Raw genomic sequence first — 27,447 nt, forward strand, 5'->3', positions numbered from 1 at the left:
ATAACATATTCATACACTTCAGCCTTTAGCCACGCCTAATACGTTGTACATATTTATGCCTACTAGGTGTTCATTGATCTAAACTTCGCACACTTCAGTTTAAAGGTGCAGTCAACATTTATTCTTCTACACATGCTCAGTGAGTAGTGAGCTTTTCTGAGTAGGGCATGTTTTTTGAGGCAGAGGTTGCAATCTCCCCCTATCATCTCTACCGTCCCCCTTGCCAATTTTTGCTGACTTCATACTTCTTGGCAATCATCCTGCTTGTTAATTCTTTCTGGGGCAGGATGGTCCTCTCTTACCACTTTTTTCAGTTCCTCTTGAAAGGTTTATTTGCCACTAAAACCTCAAGTTTCTCTTTTGTCTTCCTGTTATCTTCTTAAGGGAAGTAACACTTTACTTCTGGATACATAGCAAGTATGTACAATACAATACAAATCCTTAAAGTCTAAACAATAAGCCTTAATTTTTAAGAATCAAGACATCATTAACAAACATGTAGCTGATTCTGCAGTGCTGGAATCTTATACAATGTCATGCAGAGACAGTAGAGAGGCCTAAGTAACTTTTTTCTGAGCTCCCCATCACTTGCTTTCACCATTCTTCATTTTTGCCAATCCAAAATCCTTAATTAGCATGATACATCTCTGCAAATCAAAAGACCTAAAATAAGATCATGCTTCATTGCATATACAGAAATGTCCATATCTGGATTTTCCTATTAAAATCAAGTTTTAAGAGAATACAATGGGAACTATTCATCCAGATGAAGTTAGGTATAGAGGTCATTTCACAGTAGCACCTGTTTGCATCTGACCAGTATTAGAAGAGTAAGGGTTTCAGTGTAATTTTGTATAACACCATTTAGAACAGAATTGAAGCTCCAGCTTTGCTGGAGTTATTAAAAAAGCTAGAATTTCTATAATATGATGAAAAACCCCTGTGTCTGAAAGCTACAGATCCTTTTAACTCTGAAAGTCAGCTTTTACTTATAGTTTAGTGGTATGAGTGATTGATACAAGTGAAGAATGTTACATTGTTGGATTTTTTTTTTCAGGCCTTAAATAATTATTACCACAATGGGGTTTTTTTTGTGGGTTTTGTTGTTGTTGTTTGGTGTGGGGTTTTTTGGTGTTTGGTTTGGGTTTTTTGTTGTTGGTTTTGTTTTGTTGTTTGGTTGGGGTTTTTTGTGTTCTTCTAGTTGTTTTTTCCAGGGTGCAGAATAAAACATTTATTTAGTTACTCAAATCCCTAAGCATATCCTTAAAGCATCTGCAATGACTTGTATTTCACCTTTGTTTGACAGCCTCCATTCAGCAATATCTTAACTGAGTCTTTTCCATGGGGTAGAATATGATTGCCAGCAACCCTGCCTCTTTCTCCTCTTTGAAGACCTGCTTTCCCCAAAGAATGCTTGAGATACTTCAGCTTTCAAACAGCAGGAAACATGACTCAGACCTTCTTTGTTCTGGTTTATTTTTCTGGTGAGAGAAACAGATTTGGCCACATGAACATTTCAGGTAGACACCTGGGTGCCTTTGGCAGAGTTGAAAGTCTCCAATAGGTTTCAGCCAGATCTTCACATAAGAAGTTGTTACACTGTAATAAGCTTTGTAGCCGAGAAGCTCCAGGCATCTGAAGACAAAGGAGTTACTTCATCAGTTTTGCTAAAACACATCAGAGGTAGCTGGGAATCAGGTGTGGGGCTGGTGAATCATTTGGCTGATGACCTTAAAAGGAGATGAAAAAAATGCCCAACAAACACTTGTGCCTAAAGCTTGAGCAGTGGTAAGGCATGGAGAAGTCTCTTTATTCCTTGGCTGAAATAGGTAATAGTACTGATTAATGTGTTTCCTCCTTAATTTAAGGTTTTATATTTAAAGCTAAAATTGCTTAACTGCTGCACACAGTATTCTGCATAAATCTGACACCCTCATTTCCTGCCAGGAGAAACTACAGTTGTATTATCTCAAGAAATCCATAGAACTCTGTTTATAATGAAAATATCCTTATCTGTCTAGGTATCTATCTATTTCTACAGGTGTATCTGTATGTAGGAGAAGCAGCTGCTTCCACAGAGGAGTCATTACTATTTATTTTACATTGTCACACAACCTACCTTTCAGCAATACTTCCTAGGTCTCCATTTCTTTTTGAATAGGTGTAGTAATTAAGTTTACACTGCTTCCTTGCCTCTGTGTCACTTTCAGAAACTCTAAGACTACTTGCATTTATCTTAGGGAAAACATATAAAGGGCAGTAAAATTTCTACCAGTTAGATGAAAATAGATCTAAAAGGATAGGTATCATAAGTGCCTCAAAAAGAAAAAAAATTTCCAACATGAACTCTACACTTTGCATAGGAACACTCATAATCGTAAACATATAACCTTGTATAGGAACACTTACAATTGTGCATGTAGAGATATATAAGAGAGGGAACATTTAAGGATGCTAATACAAGAAAAGTCTCTATTAAGGATTTGTACTGAGTTAAGATATGCAAAGACAACCACATTTCATTTAGCTCCATTGCTCACAAAATCATTTACTTCAATTGTTTAACTGTGTATTTTCTTAGAATCCAGCAATTTTTTAATTCTCTGTGGCCTAGAACAAGGATTTTACAGGATGCCAGTTGCACTCCCATTCTCAATAGCTACATAGAAATAAACTACAGTAGCACATGAGCCTTGAAATGGATTACAGGGCTACATTATAGATAAAAAACCAAGCTCAGATGTATTCTAAGGAGGAAGAGTCATGACTGTGTTAGAACATTAGAATTTTTTTGTAGTATAGACACTTTGCCTGTAAATGCTCTCACTGCTTTGCAGGTTTTGTTTATATCACAAAAATAAACAAACTTCTGTAAAAACTTCCAAGTCCTGAAGTGAAATCAATGTCTTTTTCTCTGTTCCTCGGAATATTTCTAGTATGCTTGTATCTTACTTCTAGACTGTAAAGACTCCCTTTTTCTTTTTCTTTTATTTTTTTCTTTTTTAAAGCATGTACTAGCTAGAAATTGTAATGTATTTTTAATATATCCCCCAGGTAGAACAGAAGTAACTCACCAGCTTTTGTGGTCAGAATGCTACAGGGCATAATTGAAAAGCTGTTTTTTCCTTAGTTGAAACTGGAATACAGTTAAGCACGATGATTTAGGCAGGTCTGACAGCCTGTCACATGCCAAAGGACATGGCAATGTCCTTCTCTCTGCTCAGTTCTTCATCTCTGCCTACATTTGCCTCATGGTCTTACTACTTACCTTGAACCAACTCTGATGCTTGTATTCCTCTGCAGGCTGATTCAACTCTTCAACTGCCTAATCTGGCAGAAAACTAATTCAAAAAAAAATGGATAATTTAATTCCGTGTTACAGAGTTTCATCAGAATCTGCAAAGGATCTGGATAACAGCAATAAAAGAGAGCTCATGAACATGCCGCTAAGCAACCTCAGCTCAGGCTGAGAGGAAAAGAAGAGAAAGAAGATTCTCCTCTGTTTCCAGTGCTGAGACGTCTATGGCAATCTTCCCCTTAGGGTTCAGTTCTTCAGTTTTCTACGTATATGGATTTGGCTCTCTCTTATCCAGTGAATCTGTGCTTAGCTCAGTTCAGAAAGCAGTCAGTTCCTCTCATCTACCACTAATTAAAACCTTAGAGTATTGAACTATTCTTGAATACTGGGAAAAATAGTAGTAAAATGATTCACTAAGACAGAAGCTTTATAAAGTAGGAAATCTGCTCAGAATAAAACCACACTGAGCATTTAAAAAGCCATCAGTGTTGGCAGGAATAAGAAATTGAAGTCAACATTAAATGACATCAACAGCAACAGTCATGAATTTTGAGAACTTCAACTACTGTGCATAATGAATACATTATAGAAAGGATGCCTAAGTATCCTATTTTTATAGCCATAATACCATTGTGGAATTTAAGAAGTCATCCATGCTCACAGCTGATTTATGTAGTACCCCATTAGGCAATTTATTAGTATTATTTTCTCAATGTGTGAACGGAAAACTGCAAAAGAACTATGAAATGAAATTATCAGCCACCTATCAGAAGCAGTGCAAAGCCAGTACAAGCCCTTACACAAAAAACAAGTAATTTTGTGGTTCAGCTTTCTGGAGAGGATTCCTCTGAAGATCTCCTGCTCCTATAAGATAACTCGTGCTCCCTTTTTTATCTTGACACCTTTCACGCCAGTAGTTCCTTCAAGACTGGGTCATATAGTGAAACAAGATGTTGTCAGAGGACTCAAATAGAAAGAAATAAACTATAATTGATTTCAGAATCAAATAACAAAACATCAGTCTCAAGGGCTTAGATTTAGCCACTTCTATTTTAACTCCTTTATGCAATGTTTTCAATAGACCAATTTTTGAAATTTAGATAGCCCCCAATTTTCAAGACGTTTGTGCACTATATATTGTGTTGATGGGCCACACTGTTGATATGAATGATATAGCTCTGTGATGGTAGTTTTGGACAACATATTTAAGCTACAGAACAAATATAGTCTTCAGCCATTAGGAAACTGGAGGAACTTTGACATATGTCTTGTACATTTATGCTTGGAAATGGTAGTGATAAACAGTAAAAACTTACAGGAAAACTCATGCACTTACTGGAACTAGTTGAGAGTTTTTACAGTAAACTATACATTTTTGGAAAAATATTATTTACCAAACTGCATTCCCCTCTCCCCCCCAAAATGTACTGTGGCAATAAAATGTTAGTTGGAAAAGATTTTTCACATCAGACGTTGAATTCCTAGTTGAATCTAAATAGAGGTTAATTTAACCAATTATTTGACAGTTAGAGTAGTCATCTAAAATGCAGGTGTCTTAGGATATGCCTACATTTGATATTTAATTCAGCCTTGAAGAAGGCGATCCTCACCTGTCCTGACTAAAAAGAACTAATGATTTCTTGTGCTGTCCACATTAGGCTGTCTACTCTGTCGTTCTTTCTGGTCTTATCACTATAGACGGAAACTGGAGAGCAGGATGACTAGAGACAGGGAACTGTGGAACTTGCATGGGCTATGTCCTCTGGCTGGTATGTGTCTGTAAAATCCACAGAGAATAGAGTTGATCCTACATCTCAACAATCATCCGTTCTGCCAAGATGTTACAGAGCAATAGTTAAGGTCAACTTGATTTTAGGCCTAGTTAACACACCAATACTTACAGTCTTTACGACTTATACACAGCATGTACTACGACTGACACTATTTTAAGGTCTCCCTAATAGATGTGTTATTAGGTCACTAGTGAGACAGATGGTGTGATTCTGCAATCCTTAGGTTGTGTGATCTAGTTGCATTTGTCACCTCTGAGTCAGGTAAAACAAGAACTGTAATCTGAGTAACCAAGTCCTAATTAGTAATAATTGAACAACATAAAACCTCTAGCATGCTCTGCTCTGTCTTCTTCAATGAGTTAGTTATCTTTTTGTGCTTTTACATATTGCTCACTGATCTGGGGGACACAAGAGTGTGGAGAAAAGTGTGTGATATTTTACACTGTTTATCTCACCTACTAGTGCTTTAGTTATTTGGAAATTCTAAATGAACAAAAACTAATGAAACACACTACCTTCAGCTAGGGGAGAAGCTGAATTATGAACCTGCCATGTAGCAAAAGAGTTTAAACCAGTATACTCTTCTCCTTGGTTTCTGACATTATTAATTCTAGTGGTTTTTTTCAGGTTACCACTGAAAGGAAAGTCTGTTTTAGACTGCTGGTGCAGAGAATGCTGTCAACTGGAAGTTCAAATACATTGTGAAATCTTCTCAGCAGAAGGAGATTGGACGGCCTGCAGAGAGAGAAATGAAGAAATTATTTGACCTAAAGCCATATAGCATGTCAATGACAGAGCCATAAGTAGAATTCAGAGCCTTTGACCCATGGTCATATTTTTTAAATTGGACTACTTCTCTGTAGCAAGTCACTTCTCCATGGAAGCACCTCTTTTTAATCTATTTTCTGTGTTCTTCATCCTTCCACTTGAGACAATCCAGCCTGCACCCAAAAACTTTTAGCAATATCACGTTCATTTTCTTCTGTTACCAAAACCATAAAAGACAAAAATAATTCATCTTAAAAACAGAACAAAAGGAAATAAGAAAAATATGTACTTAATTGCCTTCAGCTAAGCTATAAACAAAGTATATACCCAGGTCGATATTTACAACATTGTATTGTGACGAGACTTTATCCCGTTCACTGCCCTCTTTGTGCAGATCCTCTTTCTCAACATACTTGCCAGTCTTGAAGCAGGGAGAATTTCTCAAGTTTCCTTCAAGTGTTCACGTGTACATTTGCTCTTGCTAGCTTTACTAGGTTTGACTATTTGTCCTGAAATTTGCTTTCTGAATGAACACTATACCCAAATCTTCACCATGAGCAGAGAAAAGAAACACTTAATTGCATCTTTTCTCATTTAAATCATATCTATCAAACATCACACCATTTTCTTTTCAGCCTGGGTTCAGCAGCTGGTTTCTGAGGCTGTTCAGATTCTTCTCCAGCCATCTGATGCTCCTAGTGATGGTATCCAACACAATCCCATTGGTTTCCAGCAATGATCCATGGTTCTCCAGAGGTTTACAGACAATTTTCATCTAAATAAAGGAAATGTTAATCAATACCTGGTCTGGGTCAGCTTTAGTAAGCACTTCCACCAGAAGAGCAGTTTCTATCAAATATATTAATAGTAGGCAAGGTGAACAGTGTGTTTAAAATACGTAACCATACTAGTGAGTTGTGAGCTTTCCTTACCCTGGCCTCTAAGGCACTACACATGAGAAAAGGCTTGCCTCTTCTGAAAGCACCAGTGGCTTGTGAAAATTCATGAGATCACAGAAGTGAGGTCAGTTTGTTTTTCTGTAAAGCAGTGCTCCAGCCCATTATGGCTCTAGTTTGTGATAAGTTCTGCTCACACCTTTTTACTACTTTTTTTCTTGAGATAGTCTTTTTATTGAGGAACAGAGGAAGTCATCCTATCATACAACACAGAACCCAATGAATTTGGTACACCACTTTAATAATGATGAAAATAAACTTGTTTTGTGCAGTTTTCTCAATTAAAAAAAATCACTTTTATTTTAATAAGAATTTAATAGTGTAAGAACTACATTTGGTATAAAATCCTCTGGCCCACATGTGGTCTGTAATGGTAGCCCATTATATATATGCAAACTTATCATGAGTACTGTATATAAATGCCAACTACCTGGTTTACAAAAAAAAAACCTCAAAAAAAGCAGTTGAGTGGTGAATCCAAGAACATGATTTGTCCTAGATGTCTTACAGGAAGAAGGGAATTATTGAAAAGGCACATGCTCAGCACACAGATCACAGAACACTCAAGAATCTACCGGTATGCTGAGGCTGTGGCTGCCAGTACCCTTGGAAGGGAGACCTGTATTGGACAGTTTTATTATTTTTCACTTTAATATGTTCATCTTGTCTGAACCCAAGTAGAGAGGAGGGATAAAAAACCATGCCATCAACACCTGGAGACTGAGCAGATGAGAAAAAGGAGTCATTTCAACATGGTATGATGGACAGAACTAAAAGACAAAAGGCTGTCAATTTTTTTCTTCTCATTCTTTATGTTCATTAAGCCCTTCTGTGCTGTACCACCTACAACAGAGCAGCCCCTGGGGTCTACATAGAATTAACTTGTTGATGCAATGAATAGATGCCTGCTGACTTGTCTCACAGCCCCGTACCTGACCGGTAATCTCAGATAATGCTGTTTCCAGGCTCTGGTTGGTCAGTTCTGCGAAGAGCTGAGACCACATCAGTCCAGCTGCAGGTGTCTCGGCCCCTCCAGGCGGCAGGCTAGAGGACAGAGAGCAAAAGAAAAGCACCCCCACCTCCTCACGTCCGCAGCGCCGCTCCCTCGCTCTTTCGGAGCAGCAGCCTCGGCGGGTCCTTTCGGCCGTGGAGCTCAGGAAGACGCCGTATGGACACTTCCCCGCTCCCCGGGATGCTTGCTTCTGCTGCTGCGTCTCCTGTCCCTCCCAGGGCTTACTAGGGGACAGCGGAGAGCTCTGGAGCTGCCCCCAGCGGAGAGACACTCGGCCACCGTGTTCCTGCTCAGGGCGGCGCGCCCCGCACAGAAATGCCCACCAGCGCCTGGCCTGGGCCCGCCCGGCTCTCCCCGCCCCCAGCCGCGGCGGTGGGCGGGCCGTGACGGCGGGGCCTGCGTGTGGGTGCGTCGCTCACCTTCCTGGTGCGCGCTGCGAGCGCGGGGGAGCTGCGGCTGCACTCGCGAGAGCCGCGGGGGCGGGCGCGGAGCCACGGCGAGTGCCTGGCTCGGGCCGCGAACGTTTCGGTGCCGCCGGGAAATCGGAGGCCTAAGCGCGGCCTTTCCAGGCGCTGGCAGCCGAGGAGCGGCTTGCCCGCGGAGGGAGGCGGTTAGCCGCCTCGCCGCCCTGCTTCTCCATGCGGGCGGCGGCGGTGAGGGGGGCTGGCGCGCCGGGCGCCAGGGGCAACGCGCGGTGCTGAGAGGCCGCGGCCGGGAGAGACGATGGCCAAATGGCTGAACAAGTACTTCAGCCTGGGCAATAACAAGACCAAGAGTCCCCCGCAGCCTCCGCGGCCCGACTACCGTGAGAAACGCAACGGTGCCGGCAGCACGCCCCGCCCTGCCGCGCCGCCGCGCCTCCATCTTCACCACCACACCTCGCCCAGCTTTCCGCACCGCCGCCTGCGCGACGACACCAGTGACCTGCTCCGCGCCTACCGCGCACAGAGAGACCGCGACTTCGAAGACCCATACAGCGGGCCCGGCTCGTCCCTACGCAAGTTGCGCGCCATGTGCCACCCGGACTATGAGCCCGAGGACCTGAGCGAGGCGGCCCGCAAGACTTTATCCTCTTCGTCGTGCTGCGCCGCGCCCGCCGCCACCTGCGCACCCGGCTCCCCGCTCCTCTTTCGCAGCCACAGCGAGCGCCGCCCGGCGACACCGCCCGACGTGAAGTACATCTCCTCCAAGCACAGGCTTGTCAAGGTCGAGAGCGGCGGTGGCAGCGATGGCGCAGACAAGAATCTCGACAAGGGTTCCAAGCAGCTGGCGACCTCTGCCCCTCCTGCCATGAAAGATAAAGTAAGTGGCGTGCTTCTGTTCCCGCCCCCGTAGACTAGGTACTAGGGCTCGGGCTATATTAGTCCCCGGAAGGTTTTTTGGTGAGGAGGCTAGCTCCTGTCTGAACACATCTGGAGTGCCCACTGCTCTCCACCATGCTTCACTGAGTGTCCTGGCCCTTTTTAATATTTCAGGGCAGGCAGGGCATGTGCAAGGCTGGCACATGAAGGAGTGATACCCTATGTGGGCTTTCAAACTCACTGGGGCAGGTTCGCAGGTGTGCCTAGCTCTGAAGAACTGTATACTGCCAGCCTCATGACTGGTACCAAGGCTCTTGGGCTGGCATGCTCCTACAGAACAGAATGTGAGTGAGGGGTTGCTTGAGGAGACTTGAGTCACTTGAGAAGCTCCATGCTTGTGACCCCAAGTTGTGGCCTCAGCCCTATTGCATGTGGTGTGGAACGGTCATATATTAAGAAAAAAAACAAAACAAAAAACCCCACAAAAACCCAAACCTCAAAGAGATGCCATCTGGAGTCAAAATGCCTGTTTTTAAGGAGACAATTTGTCATGTGTTCAGTAATAGCTTCTTTGCCTTTTAGTTCAGTGTGGAAGTTCAAAGTCCTATGTTACAATAGCATCATAGCTTCCATGATAACTTTGTTTCCAACTGGCAGGTACCTGAAGCAAACTCCGTAACTACTGGTTCTGTTGTGTTTTCCTCTCTTTTACTGGCCGTTCTCTACAAATATTAACAAAATACTGTGGACACAGTACTGGAAAGTGCTGTGCTCAGGAACTGAGGTTATATCTGAGCAACTTTACAGAGGGAGGTAGCATTAATTATTTTGTAAGCACAGCACATGTTCCCCCCCGTTGCCCCTGTGAGTATGGTTTATTTTTTCAATTATGGGAAATTAATATTTCTCCATTTTGTAAACAGCTTCAGTGTAATAGTCACATCACAGGAATTCTAAGTATGTGCAGAATGTTATCAATTTAAATGATCTGTGTGTACATGTTTAAATACATAACATGGTTGCATTGAGTAGTGACACATTTCCATGACAACTTGGAAAATTATATCATGTCCAGATGAAATTCCAAATAAATTAGCTTGTGATGGTGCAAGATTGAAAGTCTAGAATTTATTACATTGTTTGTCATTTAGGTGTAGTTTCTGACTGGAAGCGATGTCTTTTGTCAAAGTGATAGGTAAAAGTTAGAGTCTCTCTATGTTACAATCTCAGTATATTCAGTCTTCTTTCAAGTGCATGTATTTGCTACTGTGTATCTGCTGTTAGGCAATCCTTAAGCAACTTCATACTACAGAGAAAATAACTGCTTGAGGCAAAATGCTTCTGAGTGCAACTACTATTTATTTTTTTTTCCTAAGTGGAGTATGATTTTTTTATTATCTTCCAATCTTAGTCCCTACTGAAGCAGTTTTTGAAGCAGAAAATACATCTGTTGCTAGGTAACCTGCTACCTTGTGTGATCATAAATCTGTGTGCTGTCCCAAGCACTTGTTGCACATTCTAAAACTTGTTTTCAATGTGCAGCCTCCATTAGAATAAAAAAATAACACTCATAGTCACATTCTTTCTGTTTTTGAGACAGAGAACTATTTGTGACAAGCAGGAAATCTTAACATGTCTAAGAAATGAAATTGTCCCTACACCTCAAAAGGTAAGTGTGCCTGCCCCCACCCACAACTGAATTTCATTTGGGGGAGTTACATAGTTTGCCTTTTGTTCAATTGTGTTATTTCCTCCAGTAATGGAAGTGAAATCACTCTTATTTCACAGCCCTGAAATGTAAAGCCTGACAGGTGAATCTGGTAAGCAATTGTCATACTGGGCAGGCAGAAAACTGCTTCTCTCCAACACCTGTTATTCACATAGGAGAAAAAATGAGGAATTTAGTTAACAGAGTGTGTCTAGTTTAGTGGCAAATAAAGCAAGTGGAAATAAACTTCTGTAAGAAGGATATAGTAGAGAGGACAGTAAAGATGGTATATTTAAAAAACCAAAAACCAGAGGTCTGACATTTGGAAGAGTTCATAGAAATGTTAAAAACATCGAAGGGAGAGAAATCTGTGAGTAGCATAGCTTAAGCTAGTAAGTGCCTTAGGAATTAAAAGGGATCTAGTTGCCATATAGGTCTGTCATCACAGAGGTGTTTAATGGTCCAATAGTGTTCACTAAATGCTTGTCTTCTGTTCCAGCAACTCTGGTTTTTTTTTTTTCATATACAAGAATAGAGTGCCGTTTTCCGTTATGTGTCAACTGAAAGCGAGAAATACAGTTTTCAACAAATTCAATGAGCAATTTTGTGACTGGTCACCAGTAAAGAGTTAGCCGAAGAGCTCAGTTGTGTGTTAAACTTGAAAGAGTTACTAGAATGGGAAGGAGATTCAGGAAGGTGCTTATTTGCTATGGTTACTTATAAAGGACAGACGGCAAAGTATGCATAAAAGATTCCAGACGTAAGTTGTAAAAGTAACAACAGAGATGTAATGTGTCTGGGATTCAGAAAGCTTTGGTGTGGAGAGGTAGCAGTACCAACTAAAGTTGAGGCAGAGGAGAACAAATAACCATGCATCTTTAATACTGAGGTGACTAACCTCTACAACAGATGCCCAAGGGAGAGTTGTCATTGCCAGATGTCTTTGAATTCAAATTAGTGGGTGGGTTGTTTTTTTGTTTAGGTAATACAGTCAGGCAGGTTTTTGGGCTTTAGCAGTGATGCTTGTCTTCAAACAAGGGAGGGCAGGCTATGTTAGAATTCATGGCAGAAGCAGCTCAGTTCCTCCAGTATGACAGATTACTGGCTTCCCTCTTTTGTGCTGGCCCGGGACATGGTAACTTCTTAGCTTTCCTGTGGCAAAAAAATGCATGTAGGCAAGATGGAACAACATGTGGCTATATGCTGGAACAACATGGAACAACAAACTGCGTTTGTGTGAAAATAAATACGAGACTTGGCTTAACACCAACTCAGTAGGCAAACCACCTGGTGAACTGGGGATCTGAAAGAATGAGTTTAAGTCTTCGCAAGAGACTCTCCTCTATTTGGCATTGTGTGACGTGTATAAATCTGTGAAAGTAGTAATCTTTGTGGGGAAAGTGTGTGAAAGGACACTGTATTTTCTCACCTATTACACTTTGTTGAATCTGAACATTTCTCTGCCTGGCTTTGCAGCTGAAGAGCATGGAACACTATTCAATGAGCAACTGTATCACACTCCATTGCAGGAAGTTTGCAGGATTTAAAAGCTGTCATTGTAATGTACTTGTCCTTTAAAAGATAATTATTTCATAATGACCAGCATTTTGCACTCCTTCTGTGCAATGGAGGCAGAACTGTGCAGCAGTTTTGGATATTGAATGCAGAAGACACTGCAAGTTGCAAGATCCTTTTCCACAGGATGTATCAGTTGCCATAGAAAATAGCTCAGTTCTTCATAGGCAGAGCTGATCCAGTACAAAGGCATGTAAATGTGTGGCAGCAGCAATCAGGCAGGAAACTGTTCAGAGCAGCATAGTTACTGACTTGGTTTACAAAGGTCTGGAAACGATGTCTGTGTGTGAATTCTGCACTTGTGTAAGATAAAACCCTTTGTTTCCATGGCATCCACCTCAGAAGTGTGTGGTGCAGAGATCTGGCTGCTAGCTAAGCATGTGTGCTAAAGCTGTTTGCCTTGAAAGCTTTCCTTCCATTATATAAGAAACAAGTACCTTTCTGATACTGCAGTAGACTATGGAAATGCTGTTTGAACTTTTAAGGTCTTGCATGAAAGTGTTTAGGCTCCATGGAACATTATTAATATCTTTACATAATGAAAACCTTTTAGTAGACTTTAAGAAGGTGTTGTATGTGGAAGGTCTAAGTTTTATTTGTTCTTGCAAGTGAGAAGAAGTCAGGTGTATTTAACAGAATCTTATAGCCGTTATTTCTGGTCTCATTGCATGGTACAAAGTACTCATTCCTTTTGGACTCAGAGGGTGAGGGATACAGGATATTAGATATGTGGTTAAAAGTTATAGCCAAAAAAATCAGAAGGGATACATTTTTCTTTTAAAAAGTGCCTGTGTTTTTCTTTTCTTGCATTGTCCAGCTGTAATCTGTTTGTTGGCATCTGTAATCATGGACACTTCAATCTTGATAATGTGTCCCTGTTCCTGGACAATAAGAATTAGCATGTGTGTTTTTCTGTCTCTTCAACATTTATTCTGAGCATCCTATGGCATGAGAAGTGGCTGGTATGTGTTCTTGGAGGAGTGTTAGTCTGAGCTTGGTGCTTAAAATTTTGTTTCTCCATGTGTATTCAAAGTCACATTTTGAATTAGTTACCAAAACACATTTGGTAATGACTGAAATTGGCACTAGGGGCTTAGTCTTTACTGCAAAGACAGAATAAAAAAATTGCAGAATTGTTGAAGTCGGAAGGGACCTCTGGAGATCATCTTATGCAGCCCCCCACTGTTCAGGCAGGGCCACATAAATCCAGTTTGCCAGGACCATGTCCAGATAGCTATTGAATATCTGCAAGAGTGGAGACTCTCTGGGCAACCTGTGCTGCTGTTCAGTCACCCTCACAGTGGAAAAAGTGTTTCCTGATGTTCAGATGAAAGCTCCCATGTTTCGGTCTGTGCCCGCTGTCTCTTGTTCTGTCACTGTCTACCACTGAAAAGAACCTGGCTCTGTCTTTGCGCCCTCCCTTCAGGTACTTACATACATTGATAAGATCCCCCTTGAGCTTTCTCTTGTCTAGGCTGAACAGCCCCAGCTCACTCAGTTTTTCCTCATATGGGAGGTGCTCCATTCCCTTCATCATCTCTGTGTCTCTTTGCTGGACTTTCTCCTGTATGTCCATATCTATTTTGTACTGGTGATGCCAGAACAGGACCCAGCACTCCTGGAATGACCTCGCCAGCGCTAAAGAGAGGGGCAGGATCACTTCCCTAGACCTGCTGATGATGCATTGCCTAATGCAGCCCAAGATGCCATTCACCTTCTTTGCAGCAAGGGCACGTTGCTGACTCACGTTCAACTTGGTGTCTACCAGAACACCCAGGTCCTTTTCTGCCAAGCCGCTTTCCAGCTGAGTGGCCCTCACCATGTGCTGGTGCATAGCGTTGCTCCTCCTTAGGTGCAGAACTTTGCATTTCTTGTTGAACTTCTCAAGGTTCATGTCAGCCTATTTTTCCAGGCTATAGAGGTCCCTCTGGATGGCAGTACAACTCACTAGTATCTCAGCTACTCCTCTCAGTTTGGTGTTGTCTGCAAAATGGCTGAGGGTATACTCTTCCCATACCATCCAGATCATGAATGAAGATGTCAAACAGAGCTAGATCCCGTATTGATCCCTGTGGTACACTGCTAGTCACTAGCATCTAACTAGACTGTGTCAATGATCATTGCCCTCTGGACCTTGTTGTTCAGCCAGATTTCAATCCACCTCACTGCTTATCCAGCCTATAAATCAACAGCTTCTACACAAGGATCTTGTGGGAGACAGTGTCAAAGGCCTTACTAAAGTCCAGGTAGACAATAGCCACTGCTCTCCCTTCATCTGTCAGGCCAGTCATTTGGACTTACTGACCATATTTTTCAGTTCTAGCTGAAAAACTAACAAAACAAATAATGGCTACAGTGAACTGGAAGTACTTGGGATGTTTTCCATTGGAGGGATGGAAGGCCAGCTTAAAGTTAATTGCTTGTTAATATTTGACTCTGAAAAACAGTTACAGTCTGTTTTGTCTGGATTAAAAAAACCCTGCAGAGCTGCTTTATTTTTGTAGCTGAATTCCATACATTGATGTCAAACAGTAATGCTTGAATTCTTATGTTGTCTCAATGTTGCCTGGCAAAAATACTAGATATTGGATTATCAGTGGCTATATTCCCAAAGGATTTCAAAGCATTTCACAGGTATTATCTGTGAGAGTGATAGTGACCTCTGGAGGACTTCAGCCACGTACGATTTGTAATGTGGTATTTTTTTATGACTGTGGAGTAAAGGCTGCTGAAGGGTACTACAGGAGGGATGTGTGTGAACAGGTTGCCTTCCTGGAACTCAGATCTCTGCTCTTCTGAGATGTTTAAAGATCTATTTTAATCTTGCAGGGTTTAAAAAAACATAAACTCCAAAATCTTTGAAGAAAAGTCACAACTGTCCCAAATGTAGTTTTAAAGATCAATATGTAAAGTCTAAACAAGATACAAACAGCATACAGCTGTGGTACATATTCTGTTGGTAGTTTCTGTGTAGGGACCTTATAAAGATTGTTAGATTATAGCTCAGTAAAGTGGGACTGTGAGGGAATCTTTCCAAGTGAAGTTTTAGGGTAGTCTCTCTTTAAGGAAAGTGCTGCTTTTCAAACGCAACATTTCTTCCCTATTTTCAACCAATATTGTTCCAGCAAACAGATTTTTGGCTTGTCATAGAGTAGAATATTTTCAGTTAGAAGGGATCTACAAGGATCATCTAGTCCAACTGCCTGACCACTTCAGCTGACCAAAAGTTAAAGCATGGTATTAAGGGCATTGTCCAAATGCCTCTAAACATTGGCAGGCATGGAGTATTGACCACCTCTCCATGAAGCCTGTTGCAGTGTTTGACCACCCTCTCAGTGAAAAACTGCTTCCCAATGTCCAGTCTACACCTCCCCTGGTGCAGCTTTGAACCATTCCCTTGCATTCTATCGCTGGATACCAGGGAAAAGGTATCAGCACCTCTCTCTCCGTTTCTGCTCCTGACAAAGCTATAGAGAGCAATGAGGTTGCCCCTCAGCCTCCTTTTCTCCAAAGCCCTTAGCTGCTCTTCGTGGGACATGCCTACCAGCCCTTTCACCAGCTTTGTTGCCCTTCTCTGGATGCATTCGAGTACCTTAATAGCCTTCTTAGATTGTGGGGCCCAGAACTGCGCACAGTACTCAAGGTGAGGCTGCACCAATGCTGAATACAGCAAGATAATAACTTTTTGACCAGCTGGTTATGCTGTGTTTGATGCACACCAGGATGCAATTTGCCCTCTTGGCTGCCAGGGACACTACTGACTCATATTGAACTGCTGTCAACCAGTACCCCCAAATCTCTTTCTGCAGGGCTACTTTCCAACCACTCCTCTCCCAATTTATACTTGTGCTGACGTGTTTGGACTTGTAAAATGTCATGCTAAATTTCATGCTTATTAGATTTCATGTCTTGTGGGTAACTCTGCATGTGATGAGTGTAGAAAGGAGTAAGAGCTTTGTTAGTGTTAAACTGGGAGAATATTCTGCCAGCTAATGGGAAAGCATTGGTCCAGCTTGCTGTGGCTTTTGTGATCTGTGACTAATATATCTCTCTTTCAAATCAGAGATATATTAATTTGCCTCCATCTTCAGTGCTCCTCACTTGTCTCTGATACCCTGACCTGTCCACATTAAAGAAATGAACTGGTTAGGCACAGTGATTGGCATGATTGCCCTGCCAGAGATCTGCAGGAGAAATTGAAGAATGAAAAGCCAGTGCAGGCAGTTTAAAATCTGAAATTCATTTGAAAAGCTCTGCTGTGGCTGACAGACATCTGTTTCTGGTAAAGGCAGAGTCACTGAGGTTGCAGCAGCAATGAAGAGGGTGAGCTGTGTGATTTGGTAAATCTTGGGAGTGATTTTTCTACTGCGAGGGTCAGACAAATGACTCATAGATAAGGATCGGAAAACTGCAACCTAGCAGGAACTAAAAACTGACAGGTGCTACAAGATTATAATAGAAGAGTTGAGAGCTGCCTAGAATGTCTGTTGCATTCTGTTTTGGGAAGAATGAATGTCTGCCTTCCACCCCCGACCCGTTGCCCTACACTGTTGTTATGAAGCTCAGGCAAGTAAAGTTGCAGTGAGGGACTCAGAGAGGTCTTTGGCTGCAGGGTGGAGCTCCCAGCTGTTACATGTAACACTGCACTCTGCAAATCATGAATGGTTGATTTGGCTTGTACATGATTGTGGTGCTACGTGTATTGAAATGAATACCTTCTTTAGTCTGGGTTCACTGAACTGCATAGGTTTTGCTGACAAGTTTCCAGCAAGCTTTCAAGGGCAATGGCAAGCATTGAAGGGAACATGGGTGCTGTTGAGTTGGGCTTGCCATCACCATACCTTTGAGGTTGCTTGGTGGTATATGTGTTTGTTTAATACCGAAGTTGTTTTAACTGCTGATCTGGTGTGAGGGAAGAGGTGCTGAATTGTGGCATACAGGGAGGAAATGTCCAGGGAGAATTTTGATTGAGAGTTCTGAGCTGTGATGTAGGGATCCTGGCTCATCAGGGAGTGAGGTTTTTCTTAGGGTTGTTTTTCTGTGATCCAGTGTGGACTGAGTGCTGGGCTATAATGTCTGTCCACTCCATGAAACAGACTTGAGTAAAGCTGAACACCAGACTGGAAAGTGGGGAGTTCTGGGGTGAATTTCCACCCAGGATAAGGCAACTCGGTGAGTCCTGAGCTGTGTGGTGAAGCAGCTATTGCTGGCTTAGTATATTCAGGTTATTGTACTGGTCTATACTATACTGTAGTAGAGTATTGTAGAGTGGTTCTCTTGCAGCTGAAAAACCTGCACAGAAGGACTCCTATGACTTAAAGCATTTAGTGTGCTGGAGGAGTCAACATGCTCTTGTTGCTGAAGGTAAGGTGGGAGGGAGCACAAACAGTTTGCAATGGCAGCTGGGGGTGAAACTGAAACACCTTGACTTCAGAAGTGGCCAGCTGTGTACAGACGTCTGGGCAGAACAGCTGGATACTGGCTGCATTTCTCTTTAGAGGATGGTAGGCTGGAGCTACACAGCTGGGCCTCTCTGAGCTGGCAGAAGGGTGCACCTTGTTCTTACTCCCCTCAGCTTTCTGGTACAGAAAGAGGATCCATGTAGCTTTACTGCTGCTCAGCAGGTTGGTGCCTTATCTTTGAGAGGTCAGGTAGGCTGCAGGAATGCCCCTGGAAGGACAGCACTGCATACAGTAGCCTTCCAGGTCCTAGCATTGGCATGACCGTTACAAGCTTGTCTTGTGTGTTTTGCAGTTGGTTTATCTCTTACTCCTTCTGCGTAAGTTCACCACTTAATCTATCTGTTGATTGCTGTGGGGATCCGTACTCAAAAAGGCCAGCTGTGGGAGGAAGGGAAGTAATCTATTGCTTTTACATGTCTTTGCTCGTTCAGTAGTGATGACTTCAACCTATTTCAAGCTGACAACTTCATGGAGACAGAAAAGAAAGCCGCATGCTATAGATGCAATTTATGCTCTTGCAATATCTGTAGATTGCTGTCTCACATATGAAGACCCTGGAGCGTTCCTTGTAAAAGTTAAATTTTCATCTATGAACGAGCATTAGCTTACCAAAAATATTAGAGGAACAAATAATAGTAATAGTGAGTTATGTCCCTATGATAACACTTTCTTTTGTCATGGTGTTCTTATTTTCAGACAGCAATTCTAATTAGTCTTCAGACTGATAAAGCTAATAAATGTAGGAGACAAGAAGATATACTGTTTAACCTCGAAAGGTAGTAAAAATCTGCATATGGCAAAATGTTGGATAAGGCTAAATGGGATAGTGAAAGAAAAAAATCTACCTAAAAATGAATGCAGTATTAGAGTTTGCATGGATGGCAAAAGAATTCTGGTGGAAAGAGTCAAAATGCCAACAGCAGATTTATTGCCTTACAGGTTGTGTCTTGAAATACGATTGAAAACTACATAGCGGATACCACATATTGCCTGTGAAAGGATTTTTCTAAGTTATAGAGCTGAGTCCAGAGCAGTCCCACCAGTGAAGTACTTGCATATTTTCCATCTTGATGAGAACCATAATATCTTTGAATGGAATCCAAATGCCTACTTAATCACATCCTTTGGTCTATATCTTTTTTGTCTCTCTGGTCTTTGCATGTTTTGTCTAATTTCAAACTGTTCCTGTAGTCTACCAGTTTATTTAAATAAATTTAGGTTTTCTTGTTACGTATGTTGAGATTATTTTTAAAGCTCTGTAATCTATGTTATATGTATGTACATACACACATATACAAAATATTATAAATATATAAAATATATAGTTACCATTATTACATGTTATTTTATATATATATATGTATAAAAATGTGTATTGCTGAGGAAGAGGTTGTGGCCTTTATGTCTTTGGATACTTTAAAAATTTCTCTAGGTGAGACCCTGAACAACCTTATCTAGCTTTCATATTAGCCCTGCTTTGAGCAGAAGAGTGGTTTAATTCTCTTTCAAAAACTACCCTGGAGCTTGAGTGTTGCCAACAGACTTATGTTAATATAGTGCAGGATCTAAGGTACAGCTCTGTCGAGCTACAGTGCTTGTCCCCATTCCGTAGATTAATATATACAGTAAGTGAATGTGGAATCGGTCTGAGAATAGTTTCTAGAACATACAAGCATACCTTCTTCTGCAAAAGCGTGAAAGAATGAATAGGGCTTTGTTCAGGTTGAGTGCATGTGTATACATTTGGGCATTACTGGGTGAGTCATGAGAGAGAATGATATTGTGAGGACACTGAATACTGAAGGCTGAATATACTGGCAAATATACTAGCAAATCAGCAAGAAGGAATGAATTGTGCTTGTTTCTGCAGACTGTCCTCTGAATTTTCACATGGGTGTGTGCAGGAGTTGGGCTAATTAAGTCTGGAAGTACTGAGACACTAAGCATACCTAAGCCAGCATTCATTACACAATTTTGTTTCGACAGTTGGGCCACATAAATCCAGCTTTCTTATTACTGTGTGATAGCACAGATATTACCTGCAGCCTTTCTTTCAAAACTGCTCAGATAAGGAAAGAGGTCTGTTTTACACTTTAACACATCCAAGTTAAGGCAAATTTGAAAGCAAACCATTAGCATTATGACTGTTCTAATGTAATGTACATGTGGAAGTGAAACCTTCTGTAGACAGAATAAGATTATGTACTTTATTGTGATTTAAAAGGCATTTTAACTCTAAATGAGAAATTAGGCACAGTAAGAACATGTATTGGAACTTATGTAAGCGACTTTCAGCCTGATTAACGAGCAGAAAGGGTGTAGAAAGGAAAAAGGTGAAATTCTGTTTTTAACCATCAAGTTCACTAATAAACTTCTGGTTTGCAATCTGATCTTGTGTTGGCCAGTTTGCTATTTTATCTGCTTGGATCACTGCAGAAATGCCTATTCTATATTTTTTTACAAGCTGCTTTGCTCACTGATACTGTTTGGAATAAGAGAGATGTTTGAGACTCTAGACACCTTTAGAAACTGCAAAGAGCACTTACTCTTCTCTGAAAACTAAGCCTTGTATATGAAGGAGTAGCTCTTGAAACCCTGTTATTAAATACTGGGTGTTCTTTTTTCTTTTTGAGCACCTCACTACCAGTCCACGTATGTCTTAGAAGTTTAGGAGCTACCTTTCTCAATTTGTGCTTCAGTTACATTTTAGACAAGGAATGTGTCCCCCTCTGGAAATCAAAGCTATGAATGAGGCCTGTGATTTCTTCCAGGAGAAGAGCTGATGAAGGAAAGGCTCTATCCACAGCTCCATCTCTAGAGTGGACTTCTAGAATCAGACCTAAATTTCTGACTCATTAGCAAGATATTAAAAATCCTTCTTTTAGTCTTCCTGGTCCTGCTGATCTTTTGGGAATTCAGTCATATATAGATCACTGTATTTGCAGGTTCTCCAAGGCTGTGAACTTTATTTTGAAAAAGGTGGTGCTGAGGGTATGGGGAGGATTACCTAAGAGGTTCTCGAATTCGTTGCTTCATGGAAGAAAGTTTAAGTGCAAGTCTTTAGTCATTTGGAAAACAAATCCAGAGCAAACATCACAGTTCTTCCGTATGCAGGCTGAGTTTTGTCTAGGCTTCATCATCAGAGACCTTTCTGATGTGCAGTTATCTAAGCATTAAATGAAAATAGTATCTTTAAAGAAACATCTGTCTAGGGCAAGTTTGGGATGTGAGACTTGGAGATTGCTTGGGGACATGGAGAGAAATTTGTATTTATCAATTTCACATGGTTGTTACATGTTACTTCACATGGTTGTAGCCCACAAAACAAAAAAAACCCCATAACTAAAAGAAACCCCACACTTAGTATGAAGTGACTTCTACTGTAGCTAGTGACTGATCTTTTGTGACTATAAATTCTCAGAGAGGATAAGAAATTTTCATTTCATTCTGTTAAATGTGTTAACCGTGGTGTTCTCTGACACAAATTCACAGTTTCGAAGTGCTCTTGTCTTCTGTATTCCTGCTGACAGTCACGTGTTCTTGTCTTTGATATTGGTGGATTTAATTGCTGATCACAAAAGCCAAGAGAGGGGTAAATGATCTGCCTTTTTTTAAAATTCAAGTGTATATTAGTCATCCCCTTCAAAAAGAGTCTCCTATAATAAGGCTCCCAAAGGTATGACTGGCAGAAGGGGTATTTGGGGCTTTTTGCTTCATGTTGTTTCTTATAATTCCTCTTGAATTCTTCCAGAACAGTGTGTTCTTAATTACAATAGCCACTAAATCAATCAAATAACAAACAGTTACTGTTTCAAGGATAGATCTTTTGCATCTCCTTTCAGTTCAAAGAGAGGTTATCCCTAAAGACTCAGTTTATTTCAGTGTGGTAAGCTTCTCGTTGGCCAGGCTCTTCTCGGTGACAACCAACAGTAAGACAAGGGATAATGGGCTCAAGCTGGAACACAAGAGGTTCGATTTAAATTTGAGAAGAAACTTCTCAGTGAGGGTGACGGAACACTGGAACAGGCTGCCCAGGGAGGTTGTGGAGTCTCCTTCTCTGAAGACATTCAAAATCCGCCTGGACGGCTTCCTGTGTAACCTCATCTAGGTGTTCCTGCTCTGGCAGGGGGATTGGACTAGATCATCTTTCGAGGTCCCTTCCAATCCCTAACATTCTGTGATTCTGTGTGTTTCTGTGATTCTTTTTTGTTCCCTTTAAAATGTGGGTTTTAGTTAGAGTTGTCTGCAAAATTATGCATTTAGGTATGGTCTTTGTTTTCTCCTGTAACTGCATATCCAAATCATGCTTTTGCATATGCAAATACTCATTTAAACTTGTATTTAGTATATTAATTTATGTAGGTCTTAAATGATATTTTTTAAGACTGTAGAGGAACAAAGACTGTGCATCAACAATGAAGCTTGCATCTTAGTTTATATATTAGAGGAGTAAACCAGAATCTGGCCTTCTATTTAATTCTTCAAGGGGGGGGGGGAGGGGTGTTGTTATTGTTGTTTTTTGATCTTGTATCTGCTAACTGACTTTTTAGCTAGAGCTGTGGTTTCGAATTTGTCCACTGGTCTGGTAACTGAGCCATGCTCTTTTGCCTTTGAGCTTTAACAGAAAATGTGCTAGGGAGAACTCCTGTGAGTGTTCCCTAAATCCTTGTTGATCATCTCCGATTGTGTAAGCTCAAATACAAGTTTTGCTTATTTTTGATCAGTGCACCTGTATTTATATTTTGGAGTTTCTTTTGCTTGAAGTTCTCATGCCCCATGTTACTATTACTAGATCCACGTGATAGAAAATATCATATGTGTATAGGGTGACATGGGATGGACCTGCATAGAGCAGGAATCAGGAGCTGTAGGAGCTCACAGTCCTCTCTGATAATCTTGCACTCTGTTAAGAGATAAGCCACAGGTCTTTAACAATAGCCCTGACAAATACAGCCAATTGAGACATGAATTTGGAATCTGATTTGCCTGAGGCCTTCTGAGGATTCCCTGGTGGTTGTGATTCATTTTGACAGGTAGGACCCACATAAAAGGTGGCTGCATTTGGCAGAGAGGCAAGTTAACCCTGTCGCACTCCAAAGGTGTGTGAATGCCCTCTCTAGCCTGCAGTTACAAAAGCTCAGCATGTTGCCACTCCTCTGATGGTGTCTAAGGCAGATACGGTAAGTACAGCATGAGAGCCCAGGTAGCCTGACTAGTTGAGACTTCTGGATGCATTGGTATGTGATAGATTGCGTCCATTCCCTTCTCTTTGCTGTCATGTGTTTTTCAGTTGCTAACATCAAAGATGAATTTGGCAGCCAGCTGAACAAGTCATTTCATGGCGCTTCTGACACTGTTTTTCATCTGAAGGGGAGGAGTTTATAGCCACTATCCAAGCTAGGAGAGGTTTTCATTCCAGGGATTACTGTAGTAGATATATTTTCAGCCTCAGTCTGATCTGGTACAGATTTACAGATAATAAAATATAATAATAGTAATAAAACCAATAATGAAATAATGTGGGTTTGGACCTTCCTCCTTATTTATTTATTTTCTAAAAAATTTCCTTGTTAGAAAGCAACTTTTGCTTTGTTAGACCTCTCTGGATAACAAGTTAGTTTCTTTAGTCCTTCTGTTTGCTTTCGGTACAGTAAGCTCTTGAATATGTTACCATTATGCTTAAAGCAAATCAGCCTTGACTTTTCTCTCATGTGACAGCATTTTATACATATAATTTTCCTCCTAGTGTATTTTTGGCAAATGGAGAAGAAGAAATGTCAAATAACTGTTAGACTGCTTTCTGTTTCATGTTTTAGTATAGTTTTGCTAAGGATTGGCCAGTATTACTTTGTAACTTTTATATAGGAGAGCAGCGCAGAGCCTATGCAGCTCTTGATAGGATTGGACCGGTAGACCAAATGGATGGCATTTCGACTGCAGCACTTTTGGAGATAAACCTGCCCTTGTGACTAGGACAAATTAGTGCTGTGTGATACACATTGTTGTCTTTGTCTTAAGTGTGTGCAGCTGCTGTCACTTGATTTGCTGCTTGAGCGTATGTTGCCAGACATGGGGGAGGGGACTTTTTTACTTCGGGTTAACCGTTTTTCGTAATAATGAGGCAGTCATTTCAGACACTAAGAGAGAGAACCATTTTTCCTCCCTCTATTATCCATATCAGTTTGGTGGTTTCTGGTCAAACAGAAACTTCCAGGCACTTTAAACTTTGAGTGGAGGAAAACAATATTAATTTATAAATAAAACATCAATCCCAGTTACTTTGGTATCCCAGCTGTTAGCCTGTGACTGTAGGACATCTAAGTCATGCTCTGACACTCACATCTGTGTGTTCAGTCATAACAAATACATCATCTAAAATGTCCCTTCTTTGGGATGTGCTTGCGAGTAATCTGTAGTCCAGGCATTGGGAGCTTATGCTGGGGAATGTGACGGAGTTTTTTTTATTGACTGATTTTGGTGGGGTTTTGTTTGTTTGGTTGTGTTTGGGGTTTTTTGGTGTTTGGTGGGTTTTTTTGTGTGGGGGGGTGTTTTTTGTTTTTTTCATTTATTTACTGCGTTGTTTGGGAAGCAAAATAAGCAGTATAAAATTGCAGCATGGCAGTGTTGCACAGCCTGAGCAGTGACTCTAAAGTGTGTTTGATGTTTTGTTCCCTAATCTTAAGAGATCTCTGCCTTTCTTAATACAGTGTTCGTTTACTTCATGGCATTTGTGTAGGTGTTTGATCTGGAAATGGTTGTGTGTCCTGTTTTTTGCTCTGTCTGATGGGTTATGCTGGTAGCACGAGACAGAAGCAGATGCAACTTCAGTCTCATAGCTGGCAATATATTCCTAGTTCTTTGTTTAAAAGACTGAAGCTGTTGGAATAGCAGTCTGCTGTCAATCTTACTGGTGCTGGTAAATGGTGGGGCAGAAAGAGTCTTGGTTGAAAAATCCAGCTTGGAGAGTAGGTCTTCAGGGCAGGACCCTTTAGGCTAACCCTGGTTTGAGTGAGGGGTCAGGTAGGGTAATCTCCTGAGGTCCTTTCCCACCCAAATTATTTTATTATTCTGTGGAGATTCTGATGCTGAGGCCTGCCGTTGCTTTTTCTACTTCAGATGCTTTTGCCTGTCTTACACTGCATCTCTGCTCTGCAGCAATTCTTATATGAGGATTTTTTCTTTGCCACAGTCCTCTTTTCACTTTCTAGAAACCAAGATTAACTCTATCGCCTCAGTAACAGGAGGAGTGATTCCTGTTACTTTAATCAGCTGATTAAAAAGCCTGTATAACCAATGGGACTTGCACAGCATGCAATGATTTTGCAGGGGTCAAGAGAGTATGGTAATGTAGTGTAAGGGATGAGTTTTTTCTAACCTTCAGTTTTTTCTAGTCTCCTAATGCAGGAAAGAAACTTGTTCTTTCGACAGATAATTACATTTTGCTGGTAAATATAATGTTCCTTTGAGAGAAAGATTGGCACAGATGGGTTCAAGAACTAAGTTTAAGCAAGAAACTTGTTTTGTGTGTTTTTCCTTTTCAACTGAGAACTAAATTTACAAAGCTTCTTATTAATGCAGTGAAAAGAGTAGCTTTTGGGTATTTATTTTAAAAATTCTTGGCAATATTTTAAGTTGTAGCTGATAAACCTAAAAAACAGAGGGCGTGAGGTAGGTGAAAGTGTGCTTTTTTGCTGAATATTGTCAAACTTCTCTGATAAGAATTGCATTGGATTGAATGTGCTGACTGATTGGATCTTTCTAATTTGTCCATCCCAATTATTCCATATTTTATGCTAAACAGAAATATTTTGACACAGAGCCTCCTTTGTGAAGTTTCTGGTGTGAACAGGAGCACACTTCTGTTTCAGCACTGTTTAACAACTGATTTGTGGCAATTGTGTACTTGTCCTCTGAACTCAGACTGTACTTTGAAGATGTCATAGGATGCAGCTGTGTGAAACTGTGGTTTGTTTGTGGGGTTTTGGTTTGGTTTTTTTTGTGTGGTGTGTGTTTGTTTGTTTGGTTTGGGGTTTTTCTGGTTGTTTTTCTGTTTTGTTTTGGTTATTTTGTTTTTTCTGGTAGGGTGTTACTGCCTTCCGGTTTGCACACCTGACTGGAGATTCTAGTAACAGTTACATTCCTGTCTTTCAGGTATCGATAGCTGATGACTACTCGGATCCATTTGATGCCAAAAGTGAGTTGAACGGAATGGGGAAAGGGGAAAACACTGGCTATATGGAACCATACGAAGCCCAGAGAATAATGACTGGTAAGAAAAGGCAGTTGCTCATGTGAGTTTTAATTGCATGACAGTTGACATGGAACGGAAATGTCCTTTAGTCTGCAAAACCATCTTTCTGAAGGTGCTTAGGTGGTCAACAGTAAATGCTGTGGAGGATTTTCATGTGCCTGCATGTGCCTTGATAACACTGCTCTAGAACTCACTATTGAATATAGATTATTTTTACTGTTATATGGGAAGACGAAAATGTGAGAAGTGGGAGTAGAAGTTTGTATTGCTCAGCTTGGCAATGTCAATGCTGTATCTGTGTTCGTGGTAGCGATCGCCCAAGCATAACATTGTGTTAGTTCACTTAAAAAAAAGTTGATCGACTTTTTTTATGGCCTTTTTTTCCTCAATCAGATTCAGACTTCTTGGTCTTCTCTCTGGAGGAGGGCTACTATATCTTTGTGTGGCTTCATTCCTTCCTGCCTTCCTCACTTCTCTGAGTTTTTTGTACCAATGGTCAAAATGAGACACTTCAGGATGCCTGTGAGCCTTTAACTGCTATTTTGGTAGCATCCGTCCTTTTCTGTCATGTAGGTGATTAATGAGGTGGTTAATGGGGCTATTGTAGGAGTTTGGACTGTTTGAACTCCTTGTCCTGGCATTTTGTGACTGTATTGTCCCTGTATTTTCCTCATGTTATCTGCATCCATTTCCTACTTCTTGACTGTGCAGTCTGTAAACTTTTCTGGGGTATGGGACCATGTGTTTTTAGTTTATGATGATTTGATTCAGTCAGCACATCCTTGTGCAGATCAATTATGCATTTCTTGGATTTGTACAGCATATCCTCTTTTTCTCATTGTAAGGTAGAAATCACTCTTGTGCCCAGTTAAGTTGATTCTATGCTTTCCTTTCCTATTGGCAGCTCCTGTTTTGGGCCCTCAGGAAAGATTAATCAGTGGCGGAAGATGAGGCTGTTGCATGAAAAAAGGATCTTTGCATTCAAGTGTTCCTATTTATCTCAAAATAGCATTTCTGAAGAGAGACACAGGAAATGACGTCCAGACTATGTTATTTGGAATTTTTCAGTATCATACAGAGAGGCTTTTATTTCTCACTGAAGTAAATCTATTCATTCAAGTTGAGTAGTTTCTCAGAAACAACACATTAGTCCCAATAGGTTCTTGCTCTTACAGCAGTGATGAATATTTTTAATTTTAACTATGAAGCCTATAAATTTCTTCTTGTGTTTAGGACATGAGCTTATTTTATCTCCCTTTCCAGATTAGCCATAGAGCATGGTATGGTTTAGTGCACAATGATGGGTGGCTTGGCTAAAGTAAG

At 41.0% G+C, this 27,447-nt stretch overlaps 1 protein-coding gene across 5 annotated transcripts in view; it reads left to right on the forward strand.

The window, feature by feature from the left end:
• Positions 1–8,200: 8,200 nt before the first annotated feature.
• The window catches only part of SHB (SH2 domain containing adaptor protein B), a 64,457-nt gene continuing 45,210 nt past the window's right edge, over positions 8,201–27,447 (forward strand). For 4 of the 5 annotated variants that reach the window (XR_010607919.1, XR_010607920.1, XM_065657657.1 and 1 more), the window contains exons 1-3: positions 8,201–9,129; positions 10,729–10,797; positions 26,025–26,142. Coding sequence is in view for 3 of the 5 variants with exons in the window: in XM_065657657.1 (XP_065513729.1) it covers positions 8,551–9,129; positions 10,729–10,797; positions 26,025–26,142 (766 nt within the window). In the remaining 2 variants the exon portion in view is untranslated. The remainder of the gene's footprint in view (positions 9,130–10,728; positions 10,798–26,024; positions 26,143–27,447) is intronic. The other variant, XM_065657659.1, reaches the window with a different exon arrangement.

Source organism: Caloenas nicobarica, chromosome Z (genome assembly GCF_036013445.1).
Source record: "Caloenas nicobarica isolate bCalNic1 chromosome Z, bCalNic1.hap1, whole genome shotgun sequence".
Classification (NCBI taxonomy): domain Eukaryota; kingdom Metazoa; phylum Chordata; class Aves; order Columbiformes; family Columbidae; genus Caloenas; species Caloenas nicobarica.